This window comes from Rhineura floridana, chromosome 3 (assembly GCF_030035675.1).
Source record: "Rhineura floridana isolate rRhiFlo1 chromosome 3, rRhiFlo1.hap2, whole genome shotgun sequence".
Lineage (NCBI taxonomy): Eukaryota > Metazoa > Chordata > Lepidosauria > Squamata > Rhineuridae > Rhineura > Rhineura floridana.
Window position 1 is genome coordinate 62,580,465 of NC_084482.1, and position 23,206 is coordinate 62,603,670.

At 43.5% G+C, this 23,206-nt stretch overlaps 1 protein-coding gene across 2 annotated transcripts in view; it reads left to right on the forward strand.

The window, feature by feature from the left end:
- SPHK1 (sphingosine kinase 1) overlaps positions 1 to 20,241 on the forward strand; it is a 113,506-nt gene extending 93,265 nt beyond the window's left edge. For both annotated transcript variants that reach the window (XM_061616299.1, XM_061616298.1), the window contains 4 exons: positions 10,256 to 10,405; positions 13,732 to 13,826; positions 15,200 to 15,315; positions 18,854 to 20,241. In XM_061616299.1, coding sequence (XP_061472283.1) covers positions 10,256 to 10,405; positions 13,732 to 13,826; positions 15,200 to 15,315; positions 18,854 to 19,679 — 1,187 coding nt within the window. In that variant the 3' untranslated portion in view covers positions 19,680 to 20,241. The remainder of the gene's footprint in view (positions 1 to 10,255; positions 10,406 to 13,731; positions 13,827 to 15,199; positions 15,316 to 18,853) is intronic.
- The last annotated feature ends 2,965 nt before the right edge of the window (positions 20,242 to 23,206 follow it).

Below are 23,206 nucleotides of genomic sequence, written 5' to 3' on the forward strand. Positions count from 1 at the left end.
TATACAAGTGTGTACAGCTAATGCTAGAAGCCTCTGAACTGAGACAGGAGAACTGGAGTGCTTGGTCTTAGAGGACAACATTGATATAGTGAGCATAACGGAAACCTGGTGGAACAGAGAAAACCAGTGGGACACGGTTATCCCTGGATACAGGCGGGCCCCGCTGTTCGGCGCTTCGCTTTTTGGCATTCCGCTAATGCGGAAAGTCCCCGCTTTAAGGTGCTTGTTCCGCTTTTACGGCTGTTTTTCTCATCGCGCACCATTTTTGCGTGACACGCACCATTATTGTCTATGGGTTCCGCTTTTCGGCAGTTTCCGCTTTTCGGCGACAGTCCGGAACGGAACCTGCCGTATAAGCGGGGCCCGTCTGTACTAGATCGGAAGGATAGGGAAGGACGTATTGGAGGAGGTATCGCTCTATATTAGGGATGGAAGGGTATGTCAATTTTGGTTCTCTAAATTTCTCATTTTTCCAATCTTAAATTCGGTTCTTCACATTTCTGTAGCAATCTGTGATTTTTTTAAAAAAAATCCTCATGAAAATTCTCCAGCATTTCTGTGCGAATTTCTTCTACTAAACCTATTTTTATTCTGTTTTGACTAATGGTCACATTTTGCAAGCAATTTCTCATCATATAATGCATTTGTGTATGTTATTTTCACTAATATATTGTTGTGAGTTTGGGGGGTTGAGATGGACAATTCCTATGAGTCCCCTTCCAGCTTCTGATTTGGAGACGTGCGCCGGGGGGGGGGGTAAGAAACCCGCTCTGCTGGTCAGATGAGTTTCTTTTGTTAATCTCATAGAGTGGCCAGGTGGGTTAATGGATCTGTCAGGTGCTCATCCCCTGGTGAATGGGCCAGGGATACTCTTTTGTCATTGAAACTCTTCAGGGGAGCGTCCCCCCACTTCCTGGGGCTGAGGAGCAGCATGTGCTTTCAGTTGTGTCTAGAGAATGGTTGGGGCTGGAGGCAGGCAGAGAGGCTATCCCTCTGCACCATGGCTTTAGAATGCCTCCTGCAACCCAGATGGAAAAGCTGGATATTGGACTGCTGATGCCTTGAACCCCTCCATCCTAAGCTCAGGTTGGAATGTGTGTAAATAAATAAACCATTTTTCATAAAGACACCGCAGTCCCCGCTGACCTTCTTCCCAAGGAAACCAAACCCTGGGTGAGCACAGGGACCCCTGGAAATCTCACCGCTCGGAGATTGGGGTGGCAAGCAACAATATTAATTTTTATGCACACTTTCCTCTAATATATGCATTTTTGCAAACATTGCTTAGTTGGACAACTCAATAGCAAAATTTGGGTAAGTGAATTTCGAAGGATGGCTGTGTTTTGGTTCTCATATCTTTTCAGAAAATGAAAATTTGATAAATTAGGCTTTAAATGCAAACTGAATTGAATTTCTCCCCCATCCCTACTCTATATGTAAGAAAGGGCATTGAATCCAGCAAGCTGGAAACCCCCAAAGAGGCAGACTCTTCCACAGAATCATTGTGGGTGGTGATACTGGGCCCCAATAATGATTTAGCACTAGGGACATTCTGATGTCCACTCAAAACGCTCAGGGAGATCTTGATATAAAAAATGAAATCGAGGAAGCAGCCAAACTAAGAAATGTTGTAGTAATGGGTGACTTCAACCTGATGTAGACTGGCCACATACCTTTTCCAGTCATGATAAAGAAGTAAAATTTCTAGATATCCTAAATGACTGTGCCCTTGAACAGTAAGTCATAGAACTGACCAAAGGGGTGGTGACCCTGAACTTAATCTTAGGTGGTGTCCAGGACCTGGTGTGAGATGTAAGCTTTGTTGAACTGATTGGGAGCAGTGACCATAGTGCTATTAAATTAAACATACCGTATATTCCGGCGTATAAGACGACTGGGCGTATAAGATGACCCCCAACTTTTCCAGTTAAAATATAGAGTTTGGGATATACTCGCCGTATAAGATTACCCCTGCTTATGACATGCAGGTACTTAGCAGGAAAACTGTCACTTATAAACTTATAAATATTAATATTTGGATTGTCCAGTTGTTTTGTTTTTGTGCCTAGGAATTACCACCAAAAACTGGGGAAAGATGTGAGAAATCTTTTTTTTTAAGCAACATTTTCAGCCTTAAATGCCTAGTTTCCAACACTATGGAGTATTTATTGATTGATTAAGAGAATTTATATCCTGCCCTTTTGCTGTTAAAAACAGAGCTCAGCACAGCTTACAAATATAGTAAAAACAATAAAAATACACAATCAGAGAAAAACAAGCCAAAATGTTAGGAAAAGGAGTCTTTCACACCACATGCTCAGTTCTAAATACTGTTGCAGCAAGTTTTACAAGTTCCTCCAGTATTCCACTGGTGCAGGCACTCAGTCATTCAAAGTACTGTATGTTTCTTAGGTTTTATAAAAGCAGAGCTTTGCTTAACTCAAAATTTCTTCTCCCTTTGATAACCACATCTACACAGGTTCCACCTCCATACTCAAAATGAAACTGAGCCTGGAAGTGTACAACAACCCCACACATACCTTGCTAATTCGATTATCAATGCCAGGATGTCTGTCTTATCGACTACTCTCCCGCTCCCCCCACACACACACACCGGGCATCATGAAAGACCCAGTCCTGGGCTCAGAAAGAAAATAAATATCTGGTCCTCTTCAAAGTATTGATAAGCCTCTTGTTTTAATTGAAATAATAATTATAAATTCTTGTTCTTATCACTAATGGGAGTTAATTATCTTGCATATGCTGCTGTTGCTTCTATGGCTGTAACGGAGTGAGGTTAAAGATAAGTGAAATGCAAATAGGAAAAAAAAACACAGAAGGCAGTAACACTTTCCTAAATGTAATACCATACCAACCACAACAAGATTCCTATAAGGCAAAAAACTAAGCATCTCACAACCAGTCAGGATTCCTAACCAAAAACCAAAAATATGATAAATGAAGAAATATTTATATAAGCATAACTATCAAATATATTTATTATTTACACAAACTGTAAAGATATTTATAGTGCAATCCTAAATTTATTTATTCAGAAGCAAGTCCCAGCGTATTCAATGGGGCTTACTCAAACAGGGACAGAAATGCAACCTCAAGTGATAAGCAACTTCATTCACACAACCCAAAATTCCGAATCATGCCACTTTACACTGTTTTGCAACTGTTTATACTTGTTTTTATGGTTATTGGATTTTAAATGGCTTTATTTCTTGTTGTGAGCTGCCTTGGTTTCCAACCCTACCTCACAGGGGTGTTGGAAAGACTCCATACACACACGCACACACTGCAGATGTATAAATACATACAGCCCATATAATAGTTTATTGTCAAACCAATTGGTCATTGCAGAAAAATCAGTATTAGTTTTTAAAAAATCAGTATTAGTTTCCTACAGAATAAAAACTGCAATACCTAAGTAAGCCCTGCCTACTTGCTTTAAAATAGGACTGGGGGGGGGGGCAGAAAGAGAACACAAACACAATTCTTTTTTACATTCACTCCAAAGTCCCATTGATTTTCAGCACATTCATAATCATGTCTACTCAAAAGTAATTCCTACTGAATTCAATAGGATTTACTCTGGACATATGGGATTAGCACTGTTTTTACCCCCAAAAGCAACTATTGGGAAGGTTTTCAAACCACTGCCCAGGATCTGACTCCTACACACAACAGGGGGAAAAACTGAAATGTGTATACCTACCCAATTTATGAGATTTTCAGATAAACAGGAGGGGAAACCACCATTTTCTGGCCTCGCAATGAAGTTTTGCAGACACTGCCACCAAACAAACACTTCACTGATTGGCTGAAATCCTGAACGGGCGGGGTTAAAGCTACGAAGTGCTATACAGTAGTTTAAAAAAAGATTTAACCAGGGGGGGGTGCCTGACGTTTTTATATATATCTCGAGAACCGCACCACCTAGAAACTTAATTTTTTTTTAAATGAAAGTTGAGAATCCGGGCCAACTAAGGGGCTAGCCGGGCGCCGGGTGGCATGCTTAGAATCTGGGTAAAACCTGGCTATCCGGGCAATATGGCAACCCTAATAAGACGACACCCGGCGTATAAGACGACCCCCGACTTTGGAGAAGATTTTCCAGGGTTAAAAAGTCGTCTTATACGCCGGAATATACGGTACATGTAAATGGCCAATTGCCAAAAAATCCAACACGGTCACATTTGACTTCAAAAGAGGAAACTTCCCAAATTTAAAAACACAATATTGAAAACTCAACTGGAGAGTATACCACAGATCAGGAAAGGTACCACCAGGGTCAAGAAGATGCCAGCATGGTTAATGAGCAGAGTCAAAGAAGCTAAAAGGATCCCTTCAAAAAGTGGAAGTCTTGTCTGAATGAGGAGAATAAAAAAGAACACAAACTCTGGCAAAAGAAATGCAAGAAGACAATAAGGGATGCTAAAAAGAAATTGAGGAACACATGACTAAAAACAAAACAACAACAACAAAAATTCTTTAAATACATTCAAAACAGGAGACCATCTAGGGAGGTAGATGGACCCTCAGATGACAAGGCAGTCAAAGGAAAAGCAGGATAAGGAGATTGCAGAGAAGTTAAAGGAATTATTTGCATCCCTCTTCATAGTGGAGGATATAGGGCAGATCTCTGTGCCTGAACTTAGGGATGGAATGATGTGACAGTTTTGGTTCTCTCAGTTTCTCAGTTTTCTAATCTTAAATTCACTTCTCCACATTTCTGCAGCAATTTGTGATTTAAAAAAAAAATCCTCATGAAAATTACTTGGTTTCAGAGAAGGATGGAATGATCTGACAATTTTGGCTCTCTCAGATTCTCATTTTTCCAGTCTTAAATTAAGTTCTCCACATTTCTGCAGCAATTTGCAATTGTTTTTAAAAAACTCCTAATGAAAATGCTTCAGCATTTTAGTGCAGATTTCTCCTAATAAATACATTTTTGTTTGCAGTTTTGACTAATGTAAACATTTTTGCAAGCAATTTATCCTAATATAATGCATTTTACATGTTATTTTCACCAATACATATTGTGCATACTATCCCCTAATGTAGGCATTTTTGTAAACATTGCATGGTTGGAGAACTGCATTGCAAAATTCATATAAGTGTGAATTTCAAAGGATAATTTCAGTTCTCATATTGTTTCAGAAAGTGCAAATTTCTCCCCCATAACTTGTCTGAACTAACTTTTGCAGGAAGGGAGTCTGAGGAAGTGAGGCAGATAATGGTGACAAGAGACAAAGTTCTAGGCCTAATAGACAAAATAAAAACTGACAAATTGCTAGTCTGGATGGCATCCATCTGAGAATTCTCAAAGAACTTAAATGTGAGATTTATTTATTTATTTATTATTAATAGCTGATCTTCCAACAAAAATATGAAATTTGTCCTTCAGATCTGCCTCCATACCTGAGGACTGGAAAGTAGCCAATGTAACATCAATCTTTAAAAAGGGATTCAGGGGAGATCCTGGAAATTAGACCAGTTAGGTTAATGTCTGTCCTGGGAAAACTGGTAGGAAGGATTGTTAAAGATGAGATTGTTAAAGATGAGATAATCAAGCATATAGAAGAATAAGCTTTGCTGAAGCAGAGCCAGCATGGCTTCTGCAAGGGAAAGTCCTGTCTCAGTAACCTATTAGAATTCTTTGAGAGTGTCAACAAGCATATAGATAGAGGTGATCCAGTTGACATAGTGAACTTGGACTTTCAAAAAGCTTTCAACAAGGTACCTCAGCAAAGACTCCTGAGTAAGCTTAGCAGTCATGGAATAAGAGGAGAGGTCTTCTTGTGGATCAGGGACTGGTTAAGCATCAGGAAGCAGAGAGTAGGAATAAATGGCCATTCCCCTAATGGAGGGATGTAGAAAGTGGAGTCCCCCAAGTATCAGTATTGGGACTCTGCTTTTTAACTTGTTCATAAATAATCTAGAGTCAGAGGTGAGTAGTGAGGTGACCAAGTTTGCTGATGATATTAAATTGTTCAGGGCCATTAAAACAAAAAGAGATTGTGAAGAGCTCTAAAAGGACCTCTCCAAACTGAGTGAATGGGCAGTAAAATGGCAAATGCAATTTAATGTGAGCAAATGTAAAGTGATGCATGTTGGGGCAAAAACATTAATTTCACATATACACTCATGGGATCTGAACTGGCAGTGACTGACCAGGAATTGGGGTCATAGTGGATAGCTCAATGATGTCAAACCAGAATGCAGCAACTGTGAAAAAGGCAAATTCCATGCTCAGGTTCATTAGGAAAGGTATTGAAAATAAAACTGCCAATATCATAATGCCGTTATACAAATCTATGGTGTGACTACACTCTGAATACTGTGTACAGTTCTGGTCGCCTCACCTCAAAAAGGATATTGTAGAGCTGGGAAAGGTTCAAAAAAAGGCAACTAGAAGGATCAAGGGGCTGGAGCGGCCCTATCCTCATAGTTGCAGTATTTGAGGCTTTTTAGTTTAGAGAAAAGGCGATTAAGAGGTGACATGATAAAAGGTCATACTGTTTCATAAATGGCGAACTTGATAGATTCTGCTTGAAATGCAAACTGAATTGAATTTCTGCCCCATTAAGGCTACAGCTGAAGCTGGTTAACTGGGAATGCTAGCTGGCTGTAGAACTGCATGTACGCTATGGCCAGCAATGCCTGGAAAGGTCCATCCTAGGAGCCTTCTGAGTGGCCCTGAGGCTTCCATCCAGTTGCTATGCTTTTTTCTATAAAAGGTTAGCTTCTGTCTCACCCTTTTGTTCCCACACTTTCCCTGATGTTACATCTTGGTGGTGTGTAGGGTTGCTAGGTTCCTGGCCTGAGACTGATCCTGTATCTTTAGGAGAAGAGAAAGTCAGCCAAGTGCAGGTGTTCTTGCAATACTGTAATGGGAAAAACCACAAGGTGGAATCCTCCCTTCCCCCTGCACAACTTTTAAAGATACAGAAGACCTCTTGGAGGCTGGGCCTGGCAACCAAAAGGTCTTCTGTATCTTTAAAAGTTGTGCAGGGGGAAGGGAGGATTCCACCTTGTAGTTTTTCCCATTACAGAGTTGCAAGAACACCTGCACTTGGCTGACTTTCTCTTCTCCTAAAGATACAGGATCAGTCTCAGGCCAGGAACCTGGCAACCCTAGTGGTGTGTGATGCTGTTCCTGTTGGGGTCCATCTTGCTAAGCTGTGCTGGTTTGTATGTTTGAGCTAGGCCCAGGTAGAGAGACACTTGCGGTTGTACTAGTTCCAGCGCGTCTCCACCTCTGTTTTCTGAAACCGGGGGCACACAATATTAGTCAAACTCTACCCCTTTTTACTCCAAAACCTGTGACATTGGAGATTGAGAACATTTTACCTTTAAATCAGCTTCACACAGAATTGATAACTGATTCGCCGTCTACCCCATTGCCACTCCGAGGTGTGTCCAATAGAAATGCTTTGCTGTGGACTCAGGCAGAGTAGGTGATTGGGCTAACACTTGGGTGTAGGCGGCCCAAAAATGTTTGACATCAGCAGTGTCCAGCCATGAACAGCAGCCAGACAAAACAGTCTTGCTGCTTTTGAAGCAACTAGTGTGCATGTAGCCTTAATTAGTTTGTTATTTTTATCTTATCTTTGTAATTGTCAATGCTGGTGGTGTTTTACCTGTGTAACTTTGATAAGTGTTCTAGGTCCTTTTATGTTCTTCATTAGCCACTTTTAATAAAGCAGCCATATTTGTGTGTCTTCTTCTAGGTAAGCCTTGGGTACTAAACCAGCACCTTGGCCTTTTGGCTACTGCTATTGAATAGTCTGTTTGGTTTGGTGCTCCAAGAAGCACAAAGTCCTGCTTTTAGCTCTTGCCTCTGTGGAATCCCAGGGATGTCTATTTACCTTAAGGTTTGGGTTCCTCTGGTCCAAACTGGTGGACAGAAGGGGTGATGGCAGTGTGATCTACCTTACAGGATTGGTTTTGGGTATTTTCCAACTCTGGTAAGATTGGCAGCTGAGGGTGCTTTGCAAGAGCTTGAGTTTCCAGGGCTTTGGGACCCAGTGAACTCGACAAGACCCACTATATGAAACAGAGAGAGAGAGAGATTGTGCAGGGACATTTTGCATTGTGCTGAATTATTATTTGTCAGCTTTGATTGGTGACTTGGTCTCCAGAACAGTGAGGCTGGCAAGTGAAATCTGAGCTGCATTGCTGTAAATTATCTTCATGGCAGAGTATGTGGAGAAGAACAGGGAGGCAAGGTGTTTGCAGCCCATTGGATGGATAAGGCAAACTGTGAACTTGAAAAGTATGGCAAGTGGCCCAGTGCAAGGGGAAATGAAGACTGAAGGCATTTCCTCACATTCAGTAGAAACACATTATTTTACTTCTTTAAAAAGAATTTGTCCCACCGTTTTGCTTAAAAAGTCCTTGAGTTAGCTCACAATTATGGGTTGTTTTTTTTTAAATCACCAATACAACTAAAAGCAGCAGAAAAACAGCTGGAGAGATTTATGGCTCAGATCCAGTATTTTGTTGTTAAGTATTTTTCAGTATGAACAATTGCCTTACAGCCTTTATTCTTTTTGATCATAATCCTAACAAGCCCTTCTCCACCTGGGAATAGTTAGAATTCTGTTTTTAAGCCAGGGAGACAAGAGATTGATTTACCACCTGGTGGGACTCTAGTCCCGCCCCAGCCATCTGTTTTGGTGGGTGAGTGTGGGGAGCCTGGCATGGGGAGCAGTGTGTGCAGGCCTGCTGCTTAAGATGAGAATCTGTAGGGCAAGGCAAATGATAACCAAAAAAGACGGTTTATTTAGCATTAGTAATGCCCGACTTCACTCTGGCATGCTGTGTAGAACTTGATTTATTGATTTACTAGACATATGCTGATGACCATCAAAGTTAGGTCCATGACAGGGAGTTCATGGGGGGTGTCAGGGAGGAGAGTCTGTGAATTGGGGAGGGGGAACTGCAGCAGCGTTGGGGGACGGGCCATAGCTCAGTGATAGAGCATCTGCCTTGCATGAAGAAGGTCTGTTTCAATCCCCGGCATCACCAGGTAGGGCTGGGAGAGAACCCACTCTGAAACCCTGGATTGCTGGGGCTGGCCAGTGTAGACCAGGAAGTCCTAAACTGCGGTCCGTGTACTTCATTCGGGTGATGCCTTCATTCGGGTGATCCATGGCATGCCTGTGGATTTGTGGTTGAAGATGGGAGACAGCAATATTTACACTGAATATTTGTATTGTGTAGTTGTATTGCTGCTTTTAATTTTTTTATTGTATTTCTTTATTACAATTTGAATTCTATGGAATTACAATTGCTACAATATGGAGAAAATTCATTAAGTGGTTCACCAAGATCCTCACCAATTTTCAAGTGGCTTATTGGGGGGGGGGAAGTATGGGAACCACTGGTGTAGGCAGTATTGAGCTAGATGGACCAATCTGATTCAGTATTAGGCAGACTCCTCTTGGCTGGCAACAGCACCCATCTGATGCTCATAGGTATTGATCTGTTTCACCACTTACCACTTACAGAATTCTCATTCAGGACTCTGCCTAATAACAGTTGTCTTCCTCTTGCATCTTTCAACTTCCAAGTCTTTGCTAGGATTTGCAGGTGTTTTAGGCTGCTAGGTGACCATTCCTTTGTTAGGAAGATGGGTTGGCTGATGATTCCTTAATGGAGGCTAACTGTTAGGTGGTGGTCTCACCACACCTGGACACACCATCAAATCTTGGAGAAAATGATTCTCACCCACTCCGCAAGTTAAGGGAAGAGGTCTGATGTAAGTCAAGGCAGGGCAGAAGGTGGATCGGAATCTATTGGTAGATCTGTTGCACATCATCCATAGGCTTTTGTCTCCTAATTGGCTGACAACAGCAACAATTAGGCTTGCCTCCCTACATTAGGTTGCTGAAATGAAGAGCATTTGAGGGGAACCTAGGAGTCAATTTTATGTGTAAAAGGGTTGTGAGCCCCATTTTGGGACTGATCACAATTTGCAATAATGACATATGACAAAGCCATAGGTCTGTAGTACTTTCTGCCCCCAAGGAAACACAATTTGAGTCATGTTGCTCCTGAAACTTTCTATCACATGGGAAAGTGGGGAGCATACAAGAGAGAGAAGAGTTTTGCCTCCATTCCCGATGGCTGCATCTGCTTCTCTATTTAAACGAGGTAGGATTCTGTATTGATGCATAGAGCCTAGCCATAGTGCCTGATGCTAATGCCCCTTCTCCCACTCTCTTGTATCTCTGTGCAGGAGCAACCTATGGGTTACTGTCTCGGCCCTGTCAAGTGATGGTGATACTGAATCCACAGAGTGGATCAGGCCGGGCACTGCATCTGTTCAAGTCCCAAGTGCAGCCAATGCTGATGGAAGCCAATATAGGATTCACCATATTTATAACTGGTAAGTCTTGTGCTTCACCAAGGCCACAGTAAAAGCTGCAGTAACTGTGTCTCTCATTCTCTCTCTCCAGAATGAGAGAGGCAAATTCAGGATGGCTGAAGTCCCAGGATGGCTGGAACCCCACAAAAGTGGTTGTGCTCAAACCTCCATGCCCAGCTCTGCTCTGAGCCTCACCCACAGCTGTCTTCTCACCAAAACTCCTCCTTGGTCCTGATGTGATATTGTGGCATCACCATACTGCAGGGCACTCCTTTGCTTTGGTAGCAGATAGTCTATGACAGCTTTCCCCAATCTGCTGCCCTGCAGATGTTGTTGGATTCCAGCTTCCACCATCTCCAGCTAGCATGGCCAATGATGGCAAGTTATAGACCAACAACATCTGGAAGGCCTCAAGTTGGCCTAAGAGCAGTACCACCTGCCCTGTTTAATTACAGTGGAACATACATGTGAACAGAACAGTTAAAAATGCATAAATAGACATGATAAGATTCTGATCTTGCTTACCATTTTCCACAGGGAAAGGAAACCAAATATCACCCCACCCCCAATATTGGCTCTTTTTAAGTCTCTCTCTCTCTCTCTCTCTCTCTCTGTGTATGTGTAAAATCTCACTGGTTTTGTAGTACAGCAAACTTTGCTGTAAAGGTTTTGCTGATCACGTTCATGAGACACACACCCCTTTGATATACCTGTCTCCTCCAGTTCTTAACCTAATTTAATTTAAAAAATTGCTTCAAACCACTTGCCTGGCATTTTGACCTTTTAAGATGGAAACATTCCCATTAAATAGGACTGACACAGACACATAAAGCCAAACTGATGAAATCTGTCTTATGATGGCTAGAGGGAAAATATGTTGTCATCCATTGGTATAACCACTCTTGGAGAACTGATCACCCTGCTTGACTGTAGTGTGAAGAACAGTCCTTCATTCAACTGTCTCCCCCATCGCCATCTTGCTTGTGTTGTTCGAATGCCTGATCTCCGTCTTCCAAAGCAGCTACTTTACTCCCAATGTAAGGATGGAAAACGGAATATCGGGGGACAGCAAAATAAGTTTAAAGATGTTCTCAAAGCGAATCTAAAAAAATGTAACATAAGCATCGAGAACTGGGAAGCCTTGGCCCATGAGTGTCCCAATTGGAGGTCGGCCATTATCAAAGGTGCTATGTAACGCCAACCTTCAAAAAGGGATCCAGGGGGGATCCCGGAAATTACAGGCCAGTTAGCTTAACTTCTGTCCCTGGAAAACTGGTAGAAAGTATTATTAAAGCTAGATTAACTAAGCACATAGAAGAACAAGCCTTGCTGAAGCAGAGCCAGCATGGCTTCTGCAAGGGAAAGTCCTGTCTCAGTAACCTATTAGAATTCTTTGAGAGTGTCAACAAGCATATAGATAGAGGTGATCCAGTGGACATAGTGTACTTAGACTTTCAAAAAGCGTTTGACAAGGTACCTCACCAAAGGCTTCTGAGGAAGCTTAGCAGTCATGGAATAAGAGGAGAGGTCCTCTTGTGGATAAGGAATTGGTTAAGAAGCAGAAAGCAGAGAGTAGGAATCAACGGACAGTTCTCCCAATGGAGGGCTGTAGAAAGTGGAGTCCCTCAAGGATCGGTATTGGGACCTGTACTTTTCAACTTGTTCATTAATGACCTAGAATTAGGAGTGAGCAGTGAAGTGGCCAAGTTTGCTGACGACACTAAATTGTTCAGGGTTGTTAAAACAAAAAGGGATTGCGAAGAGCTCCAAAAAGACCTCTCCAAACTGAGTGAATGGGCGGAAAAATGGCAAATGCAATTCAATATAAACAAGTGTAAAATTATGCATATTGGAGCAAAAAATCTTAATTTCACATATACGCTCATGGGGTCTGAACTGGCGGTGACCGACCAGGAGAGAGACCTCGGGGTTGTAGTGGACAGCACGATGAAAATGTCGACCCAGTGTGCGGCAGCTGTGAAAAAGGCAAATTCCATGCTAGCAATAATTAGGAAAGGTATTGAAAATAAAACAGCCGATATAATGCCGTTGTATAAATCTATGGTGCGGCCACATTTGGAATACTGTGTACAGTTCTGGTCGCCTCATCTCAAAAAGGATATTATAGAGTTGGAAAAGGTTCAGAAGAGGGCAACCAGAATGATCAAGGGGATGGAGCGACTCCCTTATGAGGAAAGGTTGCAGCATTTGGGGCTTTTTAGTTTAGAGAAAAGGCGGGTCAGAGGAGACATGATAGAAGTGTATAAAATTATGCATGGCATTGAGAAAGTGGATAGAGAAAAGTTCTTCTCCCTCTCTCATAATACTAGAACTCGTGGACATTCAAAGAAGCTGAATGTTGGAAGATTCAGGACAGACAAAAGGAAGTACTTCTTTACTCAGTGCATAGTTAAACTATGGAATTTGCTCCCACAAGATGCAGTAATGGCCACCAGCTTGGATGGCTTTAAAAGAAGAGTAGACAAATTCATGGAGGACAGGGCTATCAATGGCTACTAGCCATGATGGCTGTGCTCTGCCACCCTAGTCAGAGGCAGCATGCTTCTGAAAACCAGTTGCCGGAAGCCTCAGGAGGGGAGAGTGTTCTTGCACTCGGGTCCTGCTTGCGGGCTTCCCCCAGGCACCTGGTTGGCCACTGTGAGAACAGGATGCTGGACTAGATGGGCCACTGGCCTGATCCAGCAGGCTCTTCTTATGTTCTTATGGACTTTGAAGAAGCACGACTACAAGGAGAAAGGGACAAACGAGCTAAGCAGAAGGCATGTCAAGCAAATCCTCATTGTGACCATCTTTCATCTGGAAACCTGTGTCCTCACTGTGGGAGGCTGTGTGGATCCAGAATTGGCCTCCACAGTCACTTACGGACCCACTCTTAAAGACCTTATCTTGGAAGACAATCTTACTCAGCCACGAGTGATCACCAATGAATGAATGAATGCTTTTCTCAAATTCTTTTGAGGAGTGGGGGGAAAGATAAATGCCACATTATCCAATAAATATTGGTTCCCCTCTCCACTATGATAGCACAGCCAGACTCTATGTGAGGGGACAGGAATCAGTGGTGAACAAATGATATTTCCTGCCCATCATAAAATTAGGAATCCTTAGAGAATGCAGAACTATTTCCCCCTTTGACACAGCAGGTCACAACAGCAGTATGTGAATCTATATACTCAAGGTGGGGTGGGGAGAGAAACAAAGAGAGAAATCAGCTACTTGTTTCTGTGCATGTGTGGACAAGCCCATGGGGACAATCCTGTTTTTCAAGGTCTTGAATTTATACCATCACCCACTAGTCATACTGGCTCTTTGTTTTTTTCCCCTAGAGAAGCGCAAGCATGCTTGGGATCTGGTGAGGGAGGCGAATATGTCCAGGTGGGATGCCTTGGTCGTTATGGCTGGGGATGGTTTGCTATACGAGGTAAGGAGAACAGATGGGATGCAGGCAGCTATGGGGTCCTACCCTTGCCTGTTATGCTGCAGCACCACAGTGGGCCTCCCATCACCACGGAGCAGATGCTGCCCTGTTGGTCAAGTTGGGCACATGTTTAATGGAGATAAAGGATCTCACTACTTATTCCAATAGGACATTCTAGTCTGTTGCAATGCAGAGTGTTCAGGAAGGGTGCTGTACTTTGGAACCTGGTAACTCTAGGGCAGCGCTGGCCAAAAAAGATTAAAACTGGAAAGAGGTTGCAAAGATAAATGAAGGAAGGCAACAGCAGAGCCTCCCATTTTGTTTGCAAATTTCATATGGGTAATTTTTAAAATGTTGAAAGTAATACCGAAAACTGACTTCAAATCACATTAAATGCCTGTGTCCTGTCCTGTCCCCCTTCCTTCTCTACTTTCTTATTGAGTATATTTACATCTGTGGTACAGGACCAATACGACTTGGATTCTTGTAGCATGACACCAGTTAAATATTAAAGCTATGGCAACTTTGCACCATTTTCATTAAAAAGATTCATGGAAAATTTCCATATGGTTGCAAATTGTGCTGCATAAGGAAGAATCTACCAGCATTTACTTCAAAAACTTTACTTTAAAAAAGGGTTTTCCTAGTCTTCAGGATTGTGGAGAGATATTTGAGAATAAGCAGCCCGCTAATGGCTAAGAAATCCAAAAGTTGCCATATTCAATATAAGTGTGTTTCCTAACAATGCAATCCTATGTATGTTAAACTCCGAAAGTAAATTCTGTTGAGTTCAATTGTGCTTATGAGTAACAGAATGTAATACATTGTTTTGTTAATGTGAAGCACAAACCATTTCAAATGGTGTGTTCAATCCAAGTACTTGACTACAGTGAATTTAGAGCATTTTAGAGCATTTTGTAGCTTGAAGACTAGGCAAATCTGATGAGTGTAGCGATAGATTGATATAGCAATTGCCTATAGCTTGTACTTTATAAATGGCTTATCATTTTAAATACTGACTATAAGGTGTGCCTGGAACACACATTTCGCTGATAACCCAATCCTGTGCATGTCCACTCAGAATTAAGCCCCATTCAATGGGACTTACTCTCAAAAAGGTGTGTATAAGCATGCAGCTTAAGTGTGCAGACTTTCAAAAATTTGAAATGAAGTATCTCTAGGTACATAACCTAAGGCCTAACACACTCACCTGTCAATATTGACCACTGCTGATACTGGAACCACGTGGCAGAACTTTTAATAACTTCTGTGCTGACCTTGGGTCATTACTGCTACAGCCAAGGTCAGAGATAAGGAAAATAACTTGTGCTTTCCTTTCAGTCGCTCTTTTAGCTACCACATTTGTGTGTCTGCAGGTGATAAATGGACTGATGGAGCGTCCTGACTGGGAATCTGTTATCCAGAAGCCACTTTGCATCCTCCCAGGGGGTTCTGGGAATGCACTGGCTGCTTCTCTCAATCACTACTACAGGTAAGGATCTGTGTCAGTTCTGCATGTGTGTTGCCAGGGATGGCCCTACGACTAGACACAGTGAGGTGGTTACTGCTGGCAGGCCCTCCCTTAGCATGTGCGGGGCCCGGGGCAAAAGCATAGTTGGGACCCCCCCACATTTGCTCTGGGTCACGGTCTTGGTCTTGGCCGAGTCGCCGTAGGTGCGCAGACACCAGTCCCGGAACTGCCGGCCCAGCTCGCTGTCCCTGGGATGGCTACCACTCACTGACTGCAGCAGGAGCGGCGGTGGCAGCTTTGGCAGGGCGGGTGGGCGGGCGGGCGGGCAGGCGAGCGAGCCCATTCCAGGTGGAGAGAAAGAGAGCGAGTGAGCGCTGCCCCCTGCCTGGCGTGGCGAAGGCAAGCAGGCAGGGAGGGAGGAGCCAGCTGGTGAGCAGATCGCCAAGCGCGGGGCCCGGGGCAACTGCCCTGCTTCCCAGTGCCTAGGGGCAGCTCTGACTGCTGGTGAATGCTGGGGGGGGGAGCAGCAGCAAAGGGTTGGAGGAAGACAGGGTTGTGCGTGCCACATCGGTTACCATGCACCTGCCAAGCTAGCACTCAAGTGCAGTGGAGGATGCTGTCTTCTCTCTAGCTGCCAGTCTTGTTAGCTTCTCCTTTGCCTCTGGCAACACAATGGAGCCCATAATTGCATGGCACAATTGTGTGAAGTTTAGAACCTCAGAATTCTCCATCCTAGGAAGCACAGGGCTTGAATGAATTGTTGCATGCAGTTGGCTCATGGCACATGATGAACTGTTTGGATGCAGGTGCCACCATCTCCAGAAACTTGTTTCTTGCATACCCCCCCCCCATGCTTAGTGGCGAGTTAAAAGCATGAAATTCTGTGGGCAGCAGCCTCTGCATGGGACTAGCTTTTAGCAGCTACAGCAGTTGTGTGAGCTATGCATCCACAAGGGATGATGATGGGGGGGGGGGGAAGGCGTTGTAGTCCAAGAACATCTCTGGATCCAATATGGGAGGATTTCCTAAAACCTAGGCTGGCCCCATTTACACAGATTGTACCCCCTATATTTGCCTGCACAGATTCTTCAAAAGTCTCGGATGTATATGGTGACTATGGGTGGTATTCAATACTAGCCCTTCTCAGAACAGACCCATTGAAGTCATTAGACATGAGTGACTGAAGTTCATTCATTTCAGTGTGTCTGCTCTGAGTAGGACTTAGTGGAATACACCCTATGATTATATCCTTATTAGAGGATTTATGGTGTTCAAAAGGGTCAGGAGCTCTGATACGGTTCCCAAGTTGGAGGAAACATAAAACATGAGCAGCATGAAAACTGCAGATTTCAAGGGCTGCACAGGGTGAGAGTGAACAGAAAGGGGGCATCTCTCCATCTCAGTCAAAACCCCAGCCTACAATCTACATTGCACACTCAGGGCTACCATGGTTAAGTAAACAAAAACAGATTCTGCATAACGGTAGCCTACATTCTCTGCTTTGAAAGACCATGCTGTATGGCATAATGGGAAACTGCAAAGTTTATACAACATCCTTTTGCATCATTTTATTCTGCCAGCCACCAAGAAGGGCAAGGAGCATCAAAGCTCCACTGAACCCCTACCTGGTCTTCCTTCAGTTCTGATATTCTATCAGCCCTTGCAGCTGGACCAAGATTTGTACCTGCTGCTCTACTTATTGCACACCCTTCTTGCTCAGTGGGGCTGGTGAGGGTGGCAGGGCAGCTGCCCTGACAGACTCCCCTCGACAGATGATGGGATCTAATATCTCCTACCACTGCTGTCACTTGTTGTCATAAAGGGAGGGTGGTAGAGGAGAAAGGACCTTCACAAAAGGCAGTTTAATTACAAGTCCTCAGCTCAGGTTTCGATCCTTTCCCTGAAATTACAACCAACATCCCCCCAACCCTGGCCTCTGCCCCTTACACAGCTGGCCACCTCTTCCATCTGCTGTGTGACTAATCCTCATTGTCTAGTGGGCTTCATTTTGAGGAGGGGGGCAATGCGGTGGGTTGGGGTGTGTGTCATTAATGGGTTACTTTCTTTTCTCTGTCAATTTTGCTCAGGCACCTGGCTCCCCACACTCCTCCAGACTCATGCCGCTGTTTAATTCTCAGGGAAATAAGGCAGAGGTCCAGGCTCTTACAAGAGGGCAAAGTCAGTCATGCTCAGACCATGCTCATGTTCGAACCCAAGGAAAACCAAGCTGATGCCCTCCAGCTGTTGCAGAGAGTCACTGCAGTAGAGAGAGTCTCTAGCCTGGAGAACGGTATTTCCAGAAACACTTGAGGCTCACCGTCTCTCCCCTCCACCCAAATTAAATAGTGGGGTTTAGCTCACCCTTCACAGCTTCTGTATCTAGAGCTTTTTTTTGAGATGATGGAATTTATGCAGTAACAGTAATGGCAGCGCTGCTAATTAAAGGCTATATAGCTCAGCAATAAAGCACATGCTTCACATACAAAAGGTCCCAGGTCCAATAGCTGGCAGCTCTAGGGAGGACAGGGAAAGACCTTCTTGAAACAATGTAGAATTGCTGCTAGCACAGATCAGTGACTCCCTACAAGCATGGCAATTTGCGTTTCTAATGGCCAGGAGCAGTCGATATTACATGGGGCCTGCTTGAAAGATGGTGCTAGACTGACCTCTAAGGTCAGGCGCTGAACTTACAACCACACTGCTGTGCATGTCCCATCACCCAGTTTGCTTGTTAGATTTCTAAACTACCCTCAGCAAGAGTTAGGGATGAGCAAGTATGCACTGGTGGCTTCCTCTAGGTGCATCCTTGCTCAAAGGTACATCCGTTAAGCCGCCATGATGAGGCATTGACAGATACATATCTCCATGGACCTTGCTGCTGGTGTGTGTCTAATTGCCTTCGGTCGCTCTAGCTGGTCTCAGCAGATCAAACTTGATAGCCACAGTATGGTGCTGCTCCCTTGCCCATCTGCTGCTGCTGGGGCTTGCGCATGAGTGACTTTAGAGGGTCATGCGTATCTGTCTAATGCTCTTACCACAGGCATGGACTGTCCATTCCTGCTGCTTTGCTCATTCTAGTAACTGTTGGACAAAGGGCAGTTTCTAGGGGAAAGCTTATCAAGAACACCTTGAGAGATTATGGCCCAGTTTGTGTGTGGCCTTCGTGAATGGACAGCTGCAGCAGAACCACTACATATGGTTGGCTCCCACATCACAAAAGTCTGCATGTACCAGTCATACAGGTTCGCCCTTCCCTCCATTCCAGGCTAGGGCCATCAGCACAGGAGATGGTGCGTTGGTGCCAGCAGGGGCTGTACCTGTGTGATTGGGGGCCTTGCAGGTTACCAGTGCAAGGTAGAAGTTCACAAGAAAACAGTTTTGTCGCAGAAACCATGCGGTGTAAAAGGAAGGGTTAATTGGGCCTTTGGCTTTTGGGAGAAGAGGCATCTCATATGACAGCTCACTTATTTTGCCACGCTATAGTTCAAATTCATGTCAGCATTACCCTTGTTCTGGTCTTCTGTCGCTTCATTTTCACTTACTCTTTCTCCTGCTACAGCAAGGGCCAGTTCATCAAGGAGGAGCTGCTCATGAACTGCACTTACTTCCTCTGCAAAGGCTTGCACGCTCCCATGGATCTTGTGTCCCTGCACACAGCCTCAGGCAAACGACTGTTCTCCTTCCTTAGCTTTGGCTGGGGCTTTGTCTCTGACGTGGACATTGCCAGCGAGCGATACCGTAAACTAGGCGGTGCCCGCTTCACTGTGGGCACATTCCAGCTCCTGACAACACTCCAGGTCTACAAAGGCCGCCTCTCCTACCTTCCCAGTGACGATCAAAGCCCCTCCTCTGACTCTTCGTCCTCTGCAGAGGAACCAAGCAGCCTGTCAGTACAGCATGCCGCCCAAGTCTCCTTCAGCAGCAAGAAGTCGCTTTACAGTCTTGCTCCGTCTGTCTCTGCACCTTCCAGTGAGAGCTCTGTGCTCGAGGACTCCTTGTTGGTACCCTTTGAGCAACCAGTTCCCAAATACTGGACTGTAGTGCCCGAGGAGGAGTTTGTTTCTGTTATTGGCATCCAACACTCCCACGTGGGGGCAGACTTCATTTTAGCCCCCAAAGCCAAGCTGTACGATGATGCTATCCACCTCTTCTATGTGACCGCTGGGGTCTCCAGGCTGGCAATGGTCAAGTTTTTCATGGCCATGGAGAAAGGGACACACCTGGCTCTCAACAACCCCCATCTCCACTATGTGCCTGTGAAAGCCTTTCGGCTTGAACCTCTTGTGTGCAAGGGCTCCATGACGGTGGATGGAGAAGTGTTGGCATGTGAGCCGGTGCAAGGTCAAGTGCACAGACGGCTTACCCGTATTATCAGCAGCACATGAAGGAACTGGAGACCTCTGAGGGCAGGGGGATGTTGGCAATAAAGGGCTTTGTAGCATGGGAAGTTGAAGGGATCCCAAATACTGCATCTATTGAAGAGATCAACACTGTCTCTACTAGGGATAATTCTTGGCTTGCAGAGCAATTGTTTAATTACAGTATGAATAATGGGTGAGCCAATCCTCTGATAGACTCTCACTTTCTTTCCCATTTGTAGCAGAAAATGCAGCTTTGGCCTTCCTGCTCTGCATTGCCCCAGGGGAGACTCCAAATTAAAAGTAAAGTCTGCTGTGTCTTTCTGTCCAACATCAAACCTTTCAAGCACAGCAACTGCAACTGAAGCCAAGAACAGGATGTCATCCCAATGCAGTGGCAACGTGAATAAAAATGGCTCAATCCCATGCTACTTTTAGGACCAGTATTAATCCTCCTGTAAACTTTTTTTAAAATACACACACACAGCCCACATACCCCCAAAGTTGTATGTAATACCAGATTATATTCTTATGGAAAGGTGAAATCAAGATCTACTTTTTTTGAAAATTAAATTTAAATTCAAAATGATGCCAACAGAAATCTTGTTAAGGTTCAGGTTGTTCTCTTGGAAGAGGAACAACACCTTAAGAAATTCTTTAGACTTTGCAGGTAACATAGAGAACTTCCAACTGAAGAGGGTACATCAGCAAATTAAGATGTTACTTTGCTAGCATACATTTCAGTTCAGACAGAGAGAACACTCTGTTAGCAAATGAACACCTTAATTTGCTTTACAATCTAAACTGCCAGCCCTGAGTACATTCAAGCCTCACTCAATAACATATACACTGTGTACACCATCTGGCAAACACATACTGTGATGGGCAATAAGATGCTAGACAGCTACCAGCCAGCATTTTGCTAAAAGTGGCTGGAAGAAGTCATGCCCTTTGTAAATGCAAACAATATGAAACTGGCCCAAGAAATGTCTCAAAAACCTGACATGGAGAAAATAATCCTCAACCAAGTACCAAATAAAGAAAAGCAAATAAAGTCAAGGTCTACTTGGACATGATATGATTCTAAAAATATATATAGAAATGAATAGTGGAATAAATAGTCTTGGCTAATAGCCAACAGAATACATAATAATGCCCAATTTCAAATGCACATGCACTTTACTACACGGTGTGATATGAATTGTTAGCTCTATAGACAAAATATACTTACACTCCCAATGGCAACACGGCAATAAAATGCAGAGGTGTACAAATACAGAGATATAAAATGCACAACAAATCTCAAATACTATGCCAAACGCATTTTGACTTGATTCAAGTCTTCACCAGTGGCATCTATTCGGAGCTTCTCTTTGTGCCTGGATTCAGGTTATACAATGCTTAAAAATATATAAAACAAAGATATATGGAAATGCTTTTTATTAACCTAAAAAATGTACCAATTCATACTAAAAATATACAAAAAATTAAAAAGCAGGCTTACCATATAAACTATATTGCTGCTGCAGATATCATTTATGAAAATAACTTTGCAATTCTTCTGTAAAACAGCATGATATAAGCCTCTGTAAACATAACCACATAACAGCTGGTATAGCACAGTGGGGAGGAGAGCCTGGCTGGGAGTCCAGAGTCTGCGAGTTCAAATCCCCGCTCGTGTCTCTGGGGTGTTAAGGGCCAGCTAAAGATCACCCCACAGTGAGTGGCTCAGAGGTTACGTGCCCTGCCACCTGTGCAGCCGTGGGCAAACTGCAGAGTCCCAAGGAGCCCAGTTGCCCCCCAGCTGGCAGTTGTGGACAAGGAAGGGACTGGCTTGTGCAGCTGTGGCAAGCTGAGCAGGCCCTAGCCAGCTGGGGAGGACTAGCCTCAGAGGGAGGCAATGGTAAACCCCCTCTGAATACCGCTTACCATGAAAACCCTATTCATAGGGTCGCCATAAGTTGGGATCGACTTGAAGGCAGTCCATTTCCTTCATTTAAACATAACCACTAAGGATTATATTCAAATTCAGGCAAGAATACAAAACAGAGTTTATCTCAATTATCCATGAAAAATACACTCACCCAATTGTAATAACTTCTAACTCTTATATTCACTCTTATACAGCACGCATAAGCTGGTTAATGTATTTTTTATATAATGACTCAGCATCCAGTATAAGGATGATGTAATGCTGAGTTGTTCAGGGCTGACGCAATCCTAACACCCCTGTAAATGGGCTTCACTCTGTCAGTACTTAACATATTTAGTACAATGAACGAAATTTACAGAACTTGGCATGTAATATATATTTACAGGGGTGTTAGTATCATGCTTTACAGAAGAACTGCAAAGATATTTTCATACATATCTGCAGCAGCAACTAGTGTATATGTTAAGCATGATTTTTAATTTTTAGTATATTTTTAGTATGAATTGGCACATTTGTAGGTTAATAAAAAGCATTTCCATATATCTTTGTTTTATATATTTTTAAAGCATTGTATAACCTGAATCCACGCACAAAGAGAAGCTCCGAATAGATGCCACTGGTGTTGAATCAAGTCAAAAATCATTTGACATATTTGGCACAGTATTTGAGATTTGTTGTGCATTTTACCAAGAAATGTCTCAACACAAGAAGTTTGTTAGTCAAGGGCGATTTAAGGCAGAAGTGTTCATACATAAATGTGGAACCAAGATTGCTATATAGGCATACCAACCTAAAGATTAAAGATTCAGATAACATACAAGGATTCATTTTGGAAAATGAAGACTAACACTACAGCTAGTTTAAAGCTAGTTTTCACCTATCAGCCCCCAAAGAGAATATGATTTAATTTTAGATTTTAAATACCTTTAAAGTAGGGGTGCCTAACCTGTGGCTCTCCAGATACTGCTGGACTCCCAACACCACCATCCTTGACCATTGGTCATGCCAACTGAGGCTGATGAGAGTTCAACAACATCTGGTGAGCCACAGCTTAGCTATCTCTGCTATAAAGCAAGGATCAGTACGATCCCATGACACAGCAGTACTGCTCCAGGTGAAGAAGTCGAAGCCATTAGATGTGCAGTAATCCTGATTTCAAAACACTCAGCAGCTGTGAGAACAAACCCTTAAATACGCTGCCCTGGGCTCCCTTCTGGGAGGAAAGGACAGGATATAAATTCAATAATAAAATTAATAATAATAATATCAAAGTGGTGGGATTGATACAAAACAATAGTATTGTTCTGATACTACCTCCTGGGCACTACAGTTCAGTATTGACACTGATAAACTGGAACATGTCCAGAGGAGGGCAACAAAGACAGTGAGGGGCCTGGAGACCAAGTCCTATATGGAAAGGTTGAGGGTGTTGGATTTTTTAGCCTGGAGAAGAGATAATTAAAAGGAATGATAGCCATCTTTAAATATATGTAGGGTTGTCAAACAGACAATTGTTTCCCCTTGTTCTAGAGCAGCCTTTCCCAACCAGTGTGCCTCCAGATGTTGCTGGACTACAATTCCCATCTTTCCTGACCATTGGCAATGCTGGCTGAGGCTGATG